The following is a 16,945-nucleotide window of genomic DNA, read 5'->3' as shown; positions in this document are numbered from 1 at the left end:
GCGTGTGGCGGCGTGGCGCTTTGCGAGGGATTCGGACTGGACTTTGTTCTGCCAGCTGCTTGGGTCGCGTGAGGTTCCCGATGTAGTTTGCATTGCAATGAAACGCAGCGATTGCTCGATTTGGAGGTTCCCGGCGGATGGCTGCGGATCCTGATACCTCGGCCCGGGAAGGCCAGTATGGACTATATATAGTGATGCTCAAGATCGTCGTTTCCTTTTTGCTCTTCGTTGAGATTATGAGCTGTTCTCGGAAGCACATTGCAGTCCGGGCCGGGGTTTCTACGATCACTTCAGACAGCCCTGGTCTACGGACAAACCAGAGAGCGGAGGAAGGCTTTATCCTTATAAATCTGCTCTCTTCACAGAAACTCTACTGAGTGATCCGCGTTTCCGAGAACGGGTGACATAGCAAGAGACTTGATGTTGGACTGGCTTGATCTATTCAGTCCACCCGCAATCCTGCCTTCTTCACCAGGGGCAGTATCTTCTGCCCAAAGTACTCCAGATCTGGCGCAAAATCGTAGAAATTCGCAACAACACCATCAATCCCAATCTTGTGCAAGGCCTCAAGCTGCTCCACGACCTGCTCCGGGGATCCGATAATCTCAATGTTTCCTCCAATGTTCAGACCCTGCTTCTCCTGCTCACCCTTGCGTCCCCGCCATGCGTGAGCATCGCTGTCATAGTTGCCGTTCGCGGTGCCAAACTTCTTCGTTCCAGTCTGCACTTTTGTGCCCTCAGCAATGCTCCTGGCGTACGCCCATGACTCTTCAGGTGTATCTCGAGATACAATAATGGGGTTGATGAGGATCTTGACTTCGCGCCCTTTGGACTTGACAACCTCCCTGATCGTGGCAATATGAGCTGGCAACGTCTCCAGTGCACTTTCGATATTGGCTGTTCCAGGCGACGTGATGAATATCAGATCAGAATACTGCGCCGCGAAGTCAATCCCGGCAGGAGACCCCGTGGCGTTAATCAGAATCGGCCTGCCAAACTCCGGCTTGGGCGTGATCCACGCATTCTCCAGCTGCCACGGCGACACCTTGCCCTTGTACGACAGGTTCTCCGTCTCTCCCCACAGACTGTTCACAACGTCGAACAGCTCCCCGGCCATCTCATACCTCTTGTCGTGCTCGATGCGCTGCCGCCCAAACATCTCGTGCTCGACCGCGCGGTGGCCCGTCACGACGTTGATGCCCCAGCGTCCCTTGGCGACGTGGTCGAGCGTGGCGCCGTACTTTGCGATGTGCAGCGGGTGCAGCGGGCCGTAGAGCACGTGCATCGTGGAGATGAGCAGGATGGAGTGCGTGACGGCGGCCATGGCGCCGAGGGCGACGAAGGCGTCGAGCGAGGCCTCGCCGTCGTAGCCGCCCTTGGGCAGCCACTGCGTGCGGCTGAAGGCGAGCTCGAAGCCGAGGGCTTCGGCCCTGCGGACCAGGTCGAGGTTGTAGTCGAAGGTCCAGGTGTTGCTGGTTGGGTGGGTTGAGATTTTGATGTCTTGGAGGTTGAGGAAGAGGCCGAGGAGGAGTGGCTGGCGGGATGCTTTGGAGAGAGGGGAGGAGGGGAAGTCGAAGGGGCCTTTGAGGGTTGGGCCGCCCTCGCGGACTGATGTTGCGGACATTTTGGAGAAGGAGTTAGTGTGATGCTTGTAGAAAGTGTGTAATTCTCATACTCTCAGCACAATCCTACATCGTAAGTTGGGATGTAAATGATAAGATGTCCAGTAAGTCGTGCTGGTTATGTAAGTTGGTGATCACGCATGAGTGAGGAGAGATGTCGAAATCGCATCCTGCACCTATGTAATCGTCCGATCAGCACAGCTTATCGCCGCCGTCGGCTAACTTTGAGCACGCCATCGGTATCTGGACCCGAAGACATTGAGTGCCGTCTGCTTCATTCTCTCGAAATCGGTACATGTAGGAGATCATCTTGAGCTGGCAAAAAAGACTCTAATTGTATTGTGAAGTGATGTTTATCTAGACATTCAAGTCAGGAAAGCCGATGAGTTCATAAACACATAAAGAGCTACCCTAAACACCCTCCCAGAAGAAGGTCTCTGGCATATGGAAACTGGCTCGTTGAATCTCGTCCTTCGGGTTTGAGCTGGACGCAACAATCACTACATACTCTCCAGCCTCTGCCAGCCACTTCGACCGCTCTTGAGACCAGTATGATAGCGAATACTTGTCAAGGACGAGTTCGACGGCCTTTGTCTCGTTCGCGGCCAAATGCACTTTCGTGAAAGCCTTGAGTTCCCGAACAGGGCGCTGGAGGGTGCTCTCGGGATCATGGATGTAGATCTGGACTACTTCATCGCCGTCGTAGGGGCCCTTGTTCGTGACATCCACAGAGATCTTCATCTTGTGTCCTTCTGATGCCTCGAACGTGCTAGGGACCTGAAGTTTGGAGTATTCAAACGTCGAGTATGAGAGACCATGTCCGAAATAAAAGAGGGGATCGCGGTCGACGACTTCGTAGTACCGGTGGCCGATGAAGACGCCCTCGCCGTAAACGATGTCGTAGTCCGTCTTTGAGAAATTGAGATACGCGGGGGTGTGTTTGACAGATTTCGGGAATGTTTGCGAGAGTCTGCCGGACGGGTTCGCCTTGCCGAATAGGACGTCCGCGAGCCCGTGGCCGGTTTCCTGTCCGCCGAACCACGCGTGGACCAGTGTGGCAGCCTGTGACTCCCATGGCATCTCGATAGGGCAGCCAGATTGCGTGACGATGATCTGTGGTTTTGATTACGAATGTGGTCCGAATGGCATCGGGAGATGTACTCACTGCATTGGGGTTCGCTGCAAGAACGGCCTGGATCAAGTCGTCTACACGGCCAGGCAACCTCAGATGCTTACGATCAGCACCCTCGTACTCAAAGTCTGAAGAAAGACCTGTGACAACGATCGGAACATCAACGCTCTTCGCCAGGACGGCTGCCTCTTTGATTGCAAGGTCCTCGTCGATGATTTCAAAGCCACCTACGCGACCGGCGAGGGTAAGAGCGGTACCGACGCCGCCAGCTAGGTCTTCGTTGACTTGCACGACCTCGATGTTGATGGCTTTACCCTCAGTAAGCTTCGCGTCGCAGAACTTCTCCATCGAAAGCCTATTGAAGCACGGCGTGGGACCAGTTTTGGGCGGTTGTTCCGTCCAGAGATCAATGACTTCCTTGCCGTCGAGCCTTACCTTGCCCTTTCCTGATGTGCTGAAACCAAAGCGGAAGGGGCCGGTGATCTCTGGCGTGTACACGGCGCGGGCCCTGGCGTAGAACTTCTTCGGCAAGGTCGCATGAAAGCTCTCCGGGACGTCAATTAGCTCTTTCTCTGCGGTTGCTGAGAGCAGAACCTCGGCGTTGGGGTTCTCATCTGGGTTCTCCCCGAATACTTCAACCGACCACCCGAAGCCCTCTGCGTTCAGGGGCTTGAGGTTTTTGAGCAGGGGGCTGAATCTGAATGCTAAACAGGATCAGCATTGACTCGCTATGTGACATCGTCAAGTCATGACTTACAATGACATCCAAGAGCGTATGCAACATTCTCTTTGCCTAACTCCTCTATGATGGCGTTGTACGGCGTGACTGAATAATAAGGCTCGACCTCAGCACTCCCGCCTCCACTCAAGGCGGGGTTCTTGACGTGATCTCCGATGAGTGCAATCCTTTTCTTCTCTGAAGCCTTGATAGGTAGCACCCCGCGATCGTTCTTCAAAAGCACAATGCTTTCAGAAACCAGCTTCCGAATCAAGGCCTGCTGCTCCGGCGTATTCGAAGCAGAGAAGTAGCCTTCCGGTTTCGTATCCATGACCTTGTTGGTGAGATTCAATACGTTTCTTACACACTCGTCGACCGTCGTACGCATGACCTTGCGGCTATTTACAGCCAAACTGAGGCACTTTCCTCTCCACTGCGTGGGCCCAGGCATCTCAAGATCAAGGCCCGCATTGATGGCTTCCGAGGTGCTGTACGTGCCAAACCAGTCGCTCATCACCAGGCCCTTGAAGCCCCATTCATCCCTCAAAATCTGCTTCATGAGCAAGGGGTCTTCGCTGACATGGATGCCGTTGATCTTATTATAGGAGGTCATAAACGTCCAGGGGTCCGAGTCCCGCATGACCAGCTGGAAAGGCATCATGTGGACCTCTCGTAGTGTACGCTGCGTCATGCAGACGTTATCCTCAATGGAGTTGTCGGATTGATCGTGGGCAGCGTAGTGCTTCACGCTCGTCGCGACTCCGCGCTCCTGCACGCCGTTGATATACGCTGCTCCCAGAATGCCGCTCAGATAAGGGTCTTCCGCGAAGGCTTCGAAGCCGCGGCCAAACAGTGGAGATCTCTGGAGACATATTGTGGGTGCCAAAAGAACATGGACACCTCGAGCCCTGGCTTCTTCACCCAAGAGGTTTCCGACTTTGTGAAGCAGCTCTTTGTTGAATGTCGCTCCCATACCAGTTGCGGAGGGCAACATGGGACTCGGGTTCTAAAGTCACTTAGCCCAGCTCGAGTATTGCGAGGCCCACGATTTGCACGCTTCACTTGCAATCACTTTGCTTCGGAGTACTTACCCGATGGAACGCTCGACGACCTCGAATTCCATGAGGCCCGTCGGATGTCTGAATAGGGTAAGATAGTTGATTCCCCGCTCCGGAGGGTGCCGCAACTCACTATCAAGGCTGGAATTCCTCGGTGAGGGAGACCCGTTGTTCTGAATGATCCTTGGCCAGCAAGCAAGTCGATCTTCTCCTCCAGTGTGAGTTGGCTTATCAAGCCTTCCACGTCAAGTGGAATGTTGTCGGTGGCCATGGCGAATCCGGGGTGCATAGGCAACGGGCAACGCGGGGTTAAATTTGGACTGGTGATAAGAGGTACTCTGATGACTTCAAACAGATCCAAAGAAGTTGAAGTACAAGTCCAGCGTCCTAACCGACCTCTTGAATCAGAGAGTTTCTTTCAACTGATCACAGGATCCAAGAATCTGAATCTCATCTGACGGCTACGGTACCGTGGCGCGCTCCTGATTCGGAGTAGCGTCGGAAAATGAGACGGAACTGCGGGAGTCGGGGGTCATGCGTCAGCAAAAAGGCGCCGCAGTTTGCTCCAAGACAGTGCCTTTCGGGTATTTAGGCTAAACTCGCAACCTCCGGAACCCTGTCGGAGCACTGCCGGAGCCCACGGGGCTCCACAAATACGCCGGCCGAAGTGTACCCGGGCGCCGTGACTGGCCCAACACGGCGAATGCCAATGCTGCTGACTCCATTCGGGTAAACCCCTTGCCAGCGGACTCTCCGCCAACATTGGGGTCTACACGGGAATATGAAGTCCCGTTATGATGAATGCCAAGAAAGCTTTGAGATGGGGTAAACTTCGGCAATAATATACAAAGGTTGTAAACACTGAGACTCTAATACGCTGCTGAAGCTATACAAAGTTCTACCACCGTGACAGGTGGTGCGATGATGGTTTGCCATAGACGTTGCTCAAGTCCCAGACTAAATCGAGCTCTGTCTGCTATTGAGATAGGTCTGTGACCTCGCTGTTGGCCCTATCAGATTAATCTCGACCTCAATCTCGGTTGGCTTCTGTCGACCTGATGGCTGGCCGAAAGAGGCACATTCCGTCGGAGCCAGGCTAAATTTAACCAATTCATATTAAGGACAACTTGCATGAGAAAACCTGAAATCAGGCCCGTAGAAGTTCACTCGTAGGGTTAATAGCGTTGCCCGCTCTTGGCCAGGATGCCGGATTTGGGCTGTCAAATGCTAAACAGCTGGCTCAACTTATCTTCCCGAGACGCCCAAAGACAAATTGTGTCAGGTGCATACGACAACTTTTTTTGTAGCCATACAATTATCACATGTAGATCGTTTGTTTGGTTTTTATTTGACAAGACAGCCATCGTATGCTGTAAATACTACCCAAAGGTTTCAGGGAGTCGTCCCTTTGATCAAAATTGACAAGATGACCAGGAGATTCGCTAGATGCGGCGTCGTCATCTTTGTGCGTATGATTGCCATTACTTCTGAGCTATCAAGATATAAATCAGGCCACTGTGCTAATTCCAAGAAGCTGATTTACGCACTGTACACGTCAGCCAAAAGATAACATATTCTGTTCAGCAGCTCTGTCTTGCTCGCTCTAGTTTCTGCTTACTGCATAGAATGCCCGAGAAAGGCCAGATCTTGAGCTTTCACGATGACGCGCTGGAGAGTAGTTGGCATTAACTTCGACCACATGCACATGGGCGATCTTTTGCGCAATGCATTTGACCATCCCGATGTCGACATCGTGGGCGTTTGCGATCGCCAGGCGGATCGGACGAAGGACGCGGTCGCGGCTTTTGATATTGCGCCGGAGCTCATCTTCACTGACGTGGAGGAGTGCGTTCGCCAGACCAAGCCCGACCTCGTCGTCCTCTGCCCAGCGACCGCGGATCACGCCGTTGCCTACGAGGAGTGCTGCAGCTTCGGAGTGGATGTCTTAATGGAGAAGCCGTTCGCGGCTAACCTTCGAGACGCGAGGCGTATGCTGGAGACTAGGGACGCCGCCGGAACGTGCCTTGCGATTAACTGGCCTTCAAGATGGTTCCCGGCCCACGTCACGACGAAACGGCTGATTGACCAGGGGACAATTGGACAGGTCACCCAAGTACACTACTATGGCGGGAACCGCGGTCCACTTTACCACCTCGCCGACAAGGTTGAGGTCTCTGATGATGAGGTGCAGCGGAAGAAGTCGGAGTCTTGGTGGTACAAGAAGGAGTCCGGAGGTGGATCGCTACTGGACTATCTCGGGTACGGCGCGACCCTTGGAACGTGGTTTATGGACGGACGCGCGCCCCTGAAGGTGACCACCGTGACGTCCGCCAGCGAGGGCATCGAGGTCGACGAGCACTCGATCACCATCTGCCAGTACACCACGGGGTTGTCGAAGTTTGAGACCCGCTGGGGCACCTTCACAGACCCTTGGACCATGCAGCCGCAGCCCCGATGCGGGTTCGTGGTGGTTGGTACCGAGGGCACGATTTCGAGCTACGACTATGATCCGCACGTGGGCGTCCAGACCAAGGACCGGCCCCAGATCACCAACATCCCCGCTGACGTCTTGCAAAGTCCATATCGCAATCCGATCGAGTATTTTCTCCACTGCAAGGAAAACGGCAAGCCGGTCACCGGGCCGCTAGATCCCGTGCTCTGTTTCACCGCCCAGCGCATCATCGACACGGCCGTGGAGTCTGCGAAGCAAGGCAAAACCTTGGACCTTCTTGAATAGTCTTGAATCAAGATTCGTGGGATCCCCTAGAAATTCAAAAATGGTCTTTGTGGCCAACGTCGTTGCGGGGCTCAGGCTTCAAGTTTTGCTACCCGGGTCGTATGTTCTAGCCATATGGAGTATGTTGAGCTTTATAAAAGATTTAAACGTGTAATATTTAAAGATGAGATCGCTTATTTTCCCTATACTACGCCGACTACTTTACAATCGTCGCTTATATCGTCGTTATCGTCATCGTCATCGTCATAGTCATTATAATCGTTATTATATCTACTATTATCTCGGACAGAAAAACTAAGTACATAGGAAATATAAGGAAGCTACGCAGACACAGGAAAATAGGCGGTTTTACAAAGAGTTCTTCCCCACATCACCGAGCTGACAAAGATGGCTTTCCAAGAACAGGTTGATGTCCTGAAGCAAGTCAACTATTGCTTTGGGGCAAGACAGGCAACTTCTACTAAGACAGATTGTGATCCGACAGCAGGGAGACCGATAGCTGACTGAGGTATTCCTCCCGAAATGACGTGATTACACATTGTCATCGCGACATGGCACCAAATCTGACGGGCGAGAACATTTTCTGAGAGCTTCGGCACTGGGTCAAAATCATGATCAAATGCAACATAGTTATACTGAATGTTTCCATACGCAAAGATTTGCATGTGAAATAGATTTCCCATCTTTCACTCAAAATTTCATTTCTGCAATCATCCATATAATCGGTGGGATTTTGCGAGCTGGATATGCCTAGCCTAACGTCATGATAGGGAATCTCGCATCATACCCCTAGTCGCGTCTAATCCCTGTTGCCACGCGACTTCGGAGGTCTTGCTTGTATACGGGCGTCATATTTGGTTGCAAGTGACAGTGAAGTGGATTGATGCATTCGATCTTTGAATGAGAGTCGTCGGAAAGTGCCCGACACCGATCGTTATCGGGTCATGGTATTGGTTGACTTGAAAACTCGCTGCACACCATAGGAATGCCTGTGGAGTAGCATAGTCCGTATGCCGGTGCGGTTCCGGCTACTGTCATACTGCGACGTGTTTGCGTGATCACAGGGCTCTGCAACATGGGGTTATACGGCGACACATAAGAAAATCCTGGATTCTTGAACTGGATACCTCGAGATGAACTCATCCCGCCGTCTGTTAGTGTCGATCCTCACCAAGAAGCAGCCAAGTCATCATGGCGGTTTACGACGAACAGCGTCCGGCAAATGGCTCAGAATCTACCGGCGAACGCTCTGCAGGCAGTAACCCCGAGATTTTCAGACCGAAGGAAAACTTATGGATTCGCTTCATGAGTTTGATCGGATGGTACCCATCGGACATGCCAAGCGAGGAAAAGCTAGTGGTGTTGAAGTTGGACTTATCGATCCTCATATTTGGCTGTCTATCGTTCTTCACGAAATATCTGGATCAGCAATCTCTCACTAATGCCTACGTGAGGTAAGCTCATTTTGATGCTTCATCAGCATGAAAACTCTCTGACTTTTGATCACCAGCGGGATGAGGGAGGAAATCGGAATGTGGGGCAACGAGCTGAACTACATCACCGCGACCTTCTGGGCATCTTACTGCGGCGCTATGATTCCGGCTTGTTATTTCCTCACAAAATACCCCGCAAATCTCGTACTGCCTTCTCTCGAGCTTGGTTGGGGACTTGCGACTCTGGGTTTAGCATTTGTCAATAACGTCGAGGCTATATATGCTCTACGGTTCTTCGTCGGACTTTTCGAGTGCTGCTCCTTCACTGGTACAATCTACGTGATTGGTTCGTGGTACAAGAAAACTGAAGTGGCAAGAAGAATCGCCCTATTCTTCATTTCGTCGCCTTTGGGAACGATGTTTGCTGGCTATCTGCAGGCAGCCGCGTATACAAACCTCAGCGGAGTTCATGGGATGTCAGGGTGGAGGTATGCAACCAGAGTGTTTCTGCTGCAGAGGGGATACTCGTGCTGACGACGAAAATAGGTGGCTTTTCATTATCGACGGCATTATTACCCTCGGAATCGCATTCTTGTAAGAGCAGCATCTGACATTGGCTGCTATCTCACGTACTGATCTCTCACAGTGGTTTCGCCATCTTCCCCGATGTACCATCTCGCAAGAAGCCATTCACTCTTACGGACGCCGACTTCAAAATTGCGCAGAAGAGAGTAGAAGGCTCAAGTACCCCGCCTCAGCTCCAGATATCAGCAAGCATTTTCAAGCGAGTGCTTGGCCGGTGGCATTTCTATGCGTTTGTCACATTGTGGATCCTGTTCGACATGAACTTCGTTCCTGGAGGACAGCCGTTTTCCCTCTACCTCCGTGCGAATAGCCCAGAGCTGTACTCCATTGTTCAGGTTAACACCCTGCCTACGATCACGTCTGCAATTATGATAGTTGCTGCCCTCATTGCCGGAGTAGCGGCAGACCGACTCGGTGAATTTTGGATTCCCGCCTTCGTAACAACAATCCCCGTGTTTGTTGGGATGATACTACTTAATGTATGGCACGTGGGTGAAAGTGGCAGGCTAGCCGCTTTTATGCTGCAAGGGTTCATTGCTCGTAAGTTCTTCTAACCGTATTGTCACGCCGTGAGACTCTAACCTTCGCATACAGCGCTGTCTCCCATGGGAATGGGCTGGGCTACCACAATCATGTCAAACGATGCAGAGGAGCGTGCGGTAGTAACGGCAAGTATGAACGCAATAGGGCAGGGTATCATGGCTGGAGCACAAGTCGCGCTTTTCCCAGCGACAGGTGCCCCGCGATGGATACTTGGGTTCCGCAGTAGTCTAGCCACGACGGTTGCGCAGCTATTCATTATTCTCCTCATACTTTATCTAAGCAGGAGGGAGGCAAAAAGTCGCCGCCTAGCAGAAGATGTACCAGTGGTTGAGCAGGAGCACTACGAAACACGGGAGGCAAAGGTTTGAACCGGATCACTGGCCGATGTAGGAGGAACCCAGTCCTTTTGCTTATTCTGGGCAGGGTTAGCTCACAACAAATTGAGATTCCGCGGAGTAGATGGTTCAATTCAGTGCAACAAATGGGAGACGTGCCATAAGGAACCAGCTAAAGTCCACCGAGACTATGTTAGTTTGCTTTCATCTTGAACATTTCAGCAAACTGAGTCTCTCCAGAGATGAGAGATTCCGGAGTATCATACTCGAGAAGTTTTCCATCTCCCAACAGGGCAACTTTGTCATAGTGGGTAACGTGCTTGAGCCTGTGCATTACGGCAAGAACCGTGCAGTCCCTGAAGTCAGAATCAACGATATCCTGCATTATTGCCTCTGTCTCACTGTCCACACTTGAGGAAATGTCAGTCACTGTATGATACCATTTTGCTCGTCAGTGCACTTACCTGCTCATTGCCTCATCCAATATCAAAATCTTTGATTGTCGTAGCATGGCTCTAGCCAAGCAGAGGAGTTGTTTCTGGCCAGCTGACCACGCGTTGACGTTCATTTCTGCGTCCAAACCACCCTGGTCTTGCACGAGTGACCAAACGCCAACTCTTCCAAGTGCTTCAACGAGCCTATCGTCATCTAGACTATTTCCGTAAGGGTTGAGGTTGAAGCGAACAGTCCCAGGCATCAAGAATGGATCCTGAGGAATGACGTTGATGCATGCGCGGAGTTCGGACTGCAGCAGGGTCGAGACATCAACCCCGTCAATGTCGATCCTCCCATCTTTCATGTTTGTCATTTGCAGCAAAGTCATGATCAAGGAGGTTTTGCCACTTCCGGATCGGCCGCAAATTGCTACATGCTGGCCCCCTTCGACAGCTAGGGAGAGTTTCTTGAGAACAGGTGAAGCATCAGACCTACCAAACAGTTAGCCGTACCATTCCATCAAATCAAGTTAGGAGGTCATGTGTAGTTCTTACCCATAAGACGCCACAACATCCGAAAACTTCACAGCTCCGGCTTGCGGCCAGTTCACTGGCGGTGTCCCTCTTTCAGCCGCCGACTCAGTTTCAGTATCGGAGACAAATCGTCTCACTCTAGCGACCGCACCGATGCTGGACTCCAGCTTTGTCCAGCTTTGAATGAGACGAGCTAACACTTCGCTGAAGCCAATGATCATAACGAGGCTAACGCCGACGTTTCCAGCGCTAAACTTGTGATGCCACGTTACTACAATAATAACCAGTACTACTGCTAATACGGCTACGATTAGGTTGAGAACAAAAGTGAGCCATGCCTGGATACAGCCCTGGGTGTAGCTGGGTCTCTGCGATTCGTCAACATGCTCGTAATTGCGCTCTTGGTATTGTTCTTGCCACCCAAAGGCCCGAATCGTAGCAACCCCAGCCACTGACTCGGAAAAGTGGGTATAAAGAGGTGCTTTCGCCTCAATACCGAGGAGACGAACTTGTCGCGATGTCTGGAGATAGAAGCGTTGCAGCAAGTAGAGTATGGCGCAGAGGAATGGTAGGGTAGCTCCAAGATACTGGGAGAATACGACCAGAATGATTACCTTAGCGAGTATTGTAACGCCGGCTACGAGAAACTATGGTTAGTTGATAGCTCCTGTGGAAGGCATCTCTGATACTCACTTGATGTATAGTTCAACAAGTTTGACGGCAAGTCCATGTCCAGCAACTGCATATCCTCACTAAATCTACGAACAGGTCAGGTACTGCCAAGGCCGATCTACCGACTGAATCCTCACCTGTTCAATATCTCCCCATTGTCTGTCTTGGAGAAGAAAGCAAATGTTGCGCTGTAGCCGCGGAATCAGTAGCCGCATACATAGATAGTCATAGGAATCGCGGAAAGGCCGACTTACGAAACAGTAGTCTGAAGAAGGTCTGAATGCAATTTCAGTGCCGTGTTAGATATGATGTCGATGAATGCGAACCAGGCGGCGATTGAGGAATTGAGTGTTCCCAAAACCCCGAACAAGGCATAGATACCCATGACATATCCGACGTCCTGGTTTGCATTAGAAGAATTTGACTCAGACCACCATTTGATCCAAACAGCTAAGTACCATGAGTCAGCTTCTGTGTGCCTTGTGCCTAGCTGTGTTGCTTCAAGAAGACTTACTGGAGAATTCCGAAAAGAAAGCCCATGACGTGACAGCTGCTGTGTACATGACAATAGCCTTCCAGCCTGCGCTTTTCAAGTAGTAAAGGTAAACTGCCTTCTCTCCGTTCTTCCGTCTGACATCCGTGTGCTTCTGTTCTCTAGGATTCTCCATTTCAGATGTTTCTCCCTGGTGTTTCTCAGAAACCTCAGGCTCAACAGAGGATGAGGAATCATTGGCAACATCTTCATTAGGGGATAACATGAGCCCGAGCTTGCTGACGTAGCCTTGACCTTGCACCAGGTCCATGGGGCTGCCTATTTCTTGCACTCTGCCACCGTCCAGCGAGATTATGCTATCGGCTAGGCCCATGATCCTGTCTAGATGCCTGTTAGAGTCAGCTGCACTGCACGGACAAAGCGACCTACGACTGTGAGTTGCAAAAATGACGGACGCGCGCTGTCTCCGTAGAAGTCCGTCACGTCCGATTGAATAGGTTGAGACATGGTGCGCAGTGCGAGCATCCATCCCACTGAAGATGTCGTCCAGAATAACGATGCGCTTTCGAGCATAGACTGCCCTCGCCAAAGCCTAGATGCCAGATGTTAGCGCATGGCTAGTGGCAGGCCAGAGGATCAGGTCCTTGTCTGTCAATAATACTCACAATGCGCTGCTTTTGGCCGCCGCTGAGGTTGCTGCCTTGACTGCCAACAAGAGTGAAGTCGCCCATCTTCAAGGCTTGAAAATCGGGTTCAAGCCCGCATGCAAGCGCGACAGTGTCATACCATTTCTCTTCGTAGGCCGAGACACCGAGAATGTTCTGTCGAATTGTTCCGTTCTCTAGCCATGGAGTTTGCGAGCAGTATGCGATCTCTTTACTGCAACCTCTTTCATTTCCACATCTGTTCGTCATCATCGGCGATGTTCTGATCATGTTGCCCAGCATGGCGCTGAGGAGATTTGACTTTCCGCTTCCAACAGGCCCCACAATGGACGTGACAGTATTGGGCTGGATTTGAACGTTGATTTCATGAAGTAAACTCTGGTCTTCCTTCCAACCAAAGCTCTCACCGCTGAAAGACAAAATAGGTTCTTGAGAGGGATGGCTGGACTGTGATAGCTCTTTAGGTCCTTTCCTCGCTGGCAAAGCTGTCTGGGAACTTGAGGAAAATGAGTTGACAGGCTGATCTTTGGTCTTTCTTGGAGAGCTGTAGTTACAGAAATCTTGGATGCGATCGAAGCAGGATAAAGATTGAACGACCATGGGCAGAATCTGAATGAAGGCGACGACCGGTGTAGTTAGCAAAGATATTAAAGCAATTGACGTGAATGTCTGCGCTGGCAGCAGGGTATCGTTCTTCCAGTAGACGGAGATGATGACGTAGATACCGAAGGTCACGATAGGGGCGAGATTGATTGGGCTCAGGGCTAAGCTTTCGGGTTAGCGACAGCTACTGAAAAAGGGAGTGTGAGTCTTACAAAGCAATAACGTCGCTACTAACAACTTCCTGAAAGACTTCGAGGTCTCGATCTCGTTGGTGCGGTGATTCTGGACCGTGTTCGACATGACTTGAGTGAGTCCTAGCATCTTCACAGCTTTCATCTCACTGAGCATTGTCGTGGTCACTCGAAGGCGCTCTTGTATCTTTTCAATCCAGTGCTTTTGAGCTGTGTTTGTGGCCACCGATACCTTGGACATCGCGGCAATGAAGGCTGAGCCCGATTGGTCAGCACTGCTGGGTTGAAAACCGAAAGTTCTTGTTTACTCACCAAGAACCAATATGATTGGAGCAAGGCACGCAAGTGAGAGCTGGAGCCCCAGAAGCCAGCTTGCAATGATGATATCAAGCAATGAGCTCCAGAGCAAGTGAAACACAGACATTGACATGTGAATCCGCTCTACGTCAGTACCCATTAGGGCAACCGCAGTTATGTCGCCTGTGTCCGCTTCTCGCGTGTTAATTGCCTGCTGGTAGATGAGGGCAACCAGTCCTCCGCGTAGTCTCGTTGTGAACCGCAGATTCTGATACTGGAATATGGAGTTGCTAACAGCAATGCCTAGATAAACCAGGGCCCATGCGCCAATGAGCCCTTTCCCGAAGTTGTTATCAGGTTTCTCTTGGCCGACGAAGCTCACGGTGGTGTTGATGAGAAATGGGTGGGCGAACGTGAACACTGAGAGACATAGTCGGGGTATGACTGGAGAAAGAAAGGACAAGAAATAACTCTTGATACACGCTTTCAATAGACTGTTCTTCCTCTGCTGGTCATCTGGGCTCGTGGCTTAGCAAGTTTCTGGAAGCTTTCAGGTCATATGACAGCCAAGCTTCAATAGCACTTACTGCTGTTCCAAGCGATAGACAGATCGCGGTGCAAATGGCGGCTTTCCAGAACGATATCAAGGTTAGGCAAATCCACGAGAGAGAGCACTCTGGAGTATCCCAGTGAGAAGGTATGTGCAAGCCACCAAAAGCAAGTCCTCGCCCAGAAGCCGCTGGTCTGTTCAGGATTCGGGAGTTTGCTGTGCGATAACTCGGGCTCTGACTGTCTCTTCTTCGACGCGATCGACTCCACAATGAGAAGTGCAATCATCAACACCAGAACAGCGGTCGCGAGAGCAGGCACAGGGACTTGTTGACCCAGTAGCCATGCCGTTCGAACACGCGCAATGCCAAGTATGGTTGACGCGGAAAGATATATGCTGAGCAAAGTCGACGGTCGAGGCGAGCGTTGATGAGTCAGAAGAGAAATTGGACCGATGGTGAGGATGGCGATGAGAATCAAAACATCAGCGGCAACCGATGCAGATGTCTGGAAATTGGGGGTTTGCGATCGCAGGGCTAGAAAGGCGAGGTGCGAAGCCAGAAGTGCAGCTAGAATCACCTTTGAAAATCAATAGGCAAACGACAGTAGTGATGGACAGGCGCGCAAGCGCGAGACATTGAAGACACATACTAGCTTGGCAAGCAGAAGCCAAGAACGAACTGCGAAGGCGGTCGGTTGGCGAAGCAAATGGACGATTCGCGTTGGTGCGAGGAGGATAAACACAGCGGACGGAATGCAGGCAAAAAGGATGTCCTCAAACTGCAGTGTGAAGTCGAAGGAACGACATTCTGGATGGACGCGGGGTCCGAAAGACTGGTCGCTCAGCGACGGACAGGACATCGCTACTAGGTTCAAGTCTGTGTTGTTTTAGAACAGTTGTCAAATCAGAAAAGGACCAGTGCAGGTCACGCAGTCCTTATCAGGAACTTTTGAGACCTTACTCCCGAACTTCAGGTTCCGTGACGCGTGCCATGTTGCCTTGCGGCACAGCAGTGTGCTGACAGTGGTTCTGGCCAGGTCTACAGATAAGGGTCGAGACCACCTAGTTTTCCTGTGTACTTAATTACTCTTATCGAAGATGACGACGATGGTAGCGAAGATGATAACGACGACAGTAAAATAGAGTACGCAACCACGGGAAAGATAGTCACTCTAGCACAGTAAAATAGACGGTCTCTAAGAGTCAAGAGATAGCCGTGAATGCGGGCGTTCTCCGGACGAAATAGGAATTATTCGCGTTCGCAGTGACAAATTTGGTGGAATCGTTGTACTTTTTGTTTTGTTCCCTATTCTGTGTAGTTTACTCTATGTGGAATCGTTGTACCAGCATGCAAACGTCCCGACCTTCTCGAAAAGGAAATCTGGTTCAGGTTAGTCATTGTTGCTTAGTTGAGTATCCTTGTACAGAGGCTGCGTTGCGGCGAAGCAAGCTATCTTCGGGGAGCCCAATCCGAATCGTCATGCGTGTGGAATATTACCCGAGCTTTGGACGAAATTTATTGCTTTTTGGCTAGCCGAATAATCAACTAACTGCTTTCTGAGAAGTCGCACTCTTATTATGACAAGATTTCATCATCTTCGGACTCCGGCTGTTGGCAATGGAAGTGCGCACAGCTAGGTGACAGTGAACATGAAGTGAAGCAGTCTGTTGTTTAAACTTGGTGGAGGTAGCATTTCGCAAAGCACCAGCGCGAAGCCGCCTTGTAATACGGGAAACCAAAAAATGCATAATGTTGAGGCATAGCATGCCTAAACGTCAGAAATAGGAGATGGAAAACAAAGCCAGCGCGATTTCGTGCCGTCTTTATTGACTGACAGTGAAATTCAATGGCCTTGAGTATCAAGAAATACATTGCGTTTTCCGCAAACATTGGGTTTTAATCGACCGTGAGCGTGTGGATTTATGGATTATAGCCAGTTGCCGCACATATTGGACACTAGTCCTCTCTCCCAAGTAGTCAGTTCGTACATCACATGAATTGCATATAGCAGATGATATGTCTTCAATAAGAAGTTCGGCCGATTGATGCATCAACTAGGCAAGAGAGGCATTGGTGTACGAAGCAATCTAACCCACCCTAGCCACGTCGAATAAGAACAACTCTGACATTCCGGTTTATCCATACTATAAGCTAGCATGATTTGGGCTCAGCCACATCGATTTCCCGAGCTCCACAATACGACCATGGGTGTCTCCAATGAGCTGAGAGGACGTAGACGACGTCGTTCGTAATGTCATGTCAACGAGCGGCGTTGCGGATGTTCGTGCTCGTCCGCATGTGGATTTTACCCGATTCCAGAACCCGAACTTCGGCTACATCAA

The 16,945-nt window shown here is 51.0% G+C and overlaps 5 protein-coding genes across 5 annotated transcripts; 2 read left to right on the top strand and 3 right to left on the bottom strand.

Annotated features, from left to right (window-relative positions):
* Positions 1-442: 442 nt before the first annotated feature.
* GCG54_00002986 (Pyrimidine monooxygenase RutA) lies at positions 443-1,624 on the bottom strand (the record flags this gene model as incomplete). Its single annotated transcript, XM_045403065.1, has 1 exon — positions 443-1,624. The coding sequence occupies one exon, from the start codon at positions 1,622-1,624 to the stop codon at positions 443-445; it is 1,182 nt and encodes a 393-aa protein (XP_045269968.1).
* A 409-nt stretch (positions 1,625-2,033) lies between these two features.
* Positions 2,034-4,849, bottom strand: GCG54_00002985 (putative beta-glucosidase I; the record flags this gene model as incomplete). The annotated part of the gene is made up of 5 exons (XM_045403064.1): positions 2,034-2,735; positions 2,788-3,458; positions 3,512-4,478; positions 4,564-4,611; positions 4,664-4,849. Coding segments are annotated over 5 exons (2,574 nt in total), but the record flags the coding sequence as incomplete, so codon positions are not given.
* Positions 4,850-6,190: 1,341 nt separating this feature from the next.
* On the top strand, positions 6,191-7,267 carry GCG54_00002984 (uncharacterized protein; the record flags this gene model as incomplete). Its single annotated transcript, XM_045403063.1, has 1 exon — positions 6,191-7,267. One exon carries the CDS (start codon positions 6,191-6,193, stop codon positions 7,265-7,267), a length of 1,077 nt encoding a protein of 358 aa, XP_045269966.1.
* Positions 7,268-8,458: 1,191 nt separating this feature from the next.
* Positions 8,459-10,196, top strand: GCG54_00002983 (putative transporter SEO1; the record flags this gene model as incomplete). The annotated part of the gene is made up of 5 exons (XM_045403062.1): positions 8,459-8,721; positions 8,778-9,188; positions 9,247-9,294; positions 9,347-9,825; positions 9,880-10,196. The coding sequence occupies 5 exons, from the start codon at positions 8,459-8,461 to the stop codon at positions 10,194-10,196; spliced, it is 1,518 nt and encodes a 505-aa protein (XP_045269965.1).
* A 160-nt stretch (positions 10,197-10,356) lies between these two features.
* Positions 10,357-15,462, bottom strand: GCG54_00002982 (ABC transporter FUM19; the record flags this gene model as incomplete). Its single annotated transcript, XM_045403061.1, has 13 exons — positions 10,357-10,573; positions 10,628-11,089; positions 11,153-11,768; positions 11,825-11,889; positions 11,941-11,991; positions 12,058-12,253; positions 12,318-12,677; positions 12,726-12,888; positions 12,962-13,730; positions 13,800-14,010; positions 14,068-14,580; positions 14,640-15,180; positions 15,253-15,462. The coding sequence occupies 13 exons, from the start codon at positions 15,460-15,462 to the stop codon at positions 10,357-10,359; spliced, it is 4,374 nt and encodes a 1,457-aa protein (XP_045269964.1).
* Positions 15,463-16,945: the final 1,483 nt, after the last annotated feature.

The sequence above is a fragment of the Colletotrichum gloeosporioides genome (genome assembly GCF_011800055.1).
Source record: "Colletotrichum gloeosporioides strain Lc1 chromosome Unknown consensus_9, whole genome shotgun sequence".
Classification (NCBI taxonomy): Eukaryota; Fungi; Ascomycota; class Sordariomycetes; order Glomerellales; family Glomerellaceae; genus Colletotrichum; species Colletotrichum gloeosporioides.
The sequence above is the reverse complement of the archived record's forward strand: the minus strand, read 5'-3'. Positions and strand labels throughout refer to the sequence as shown.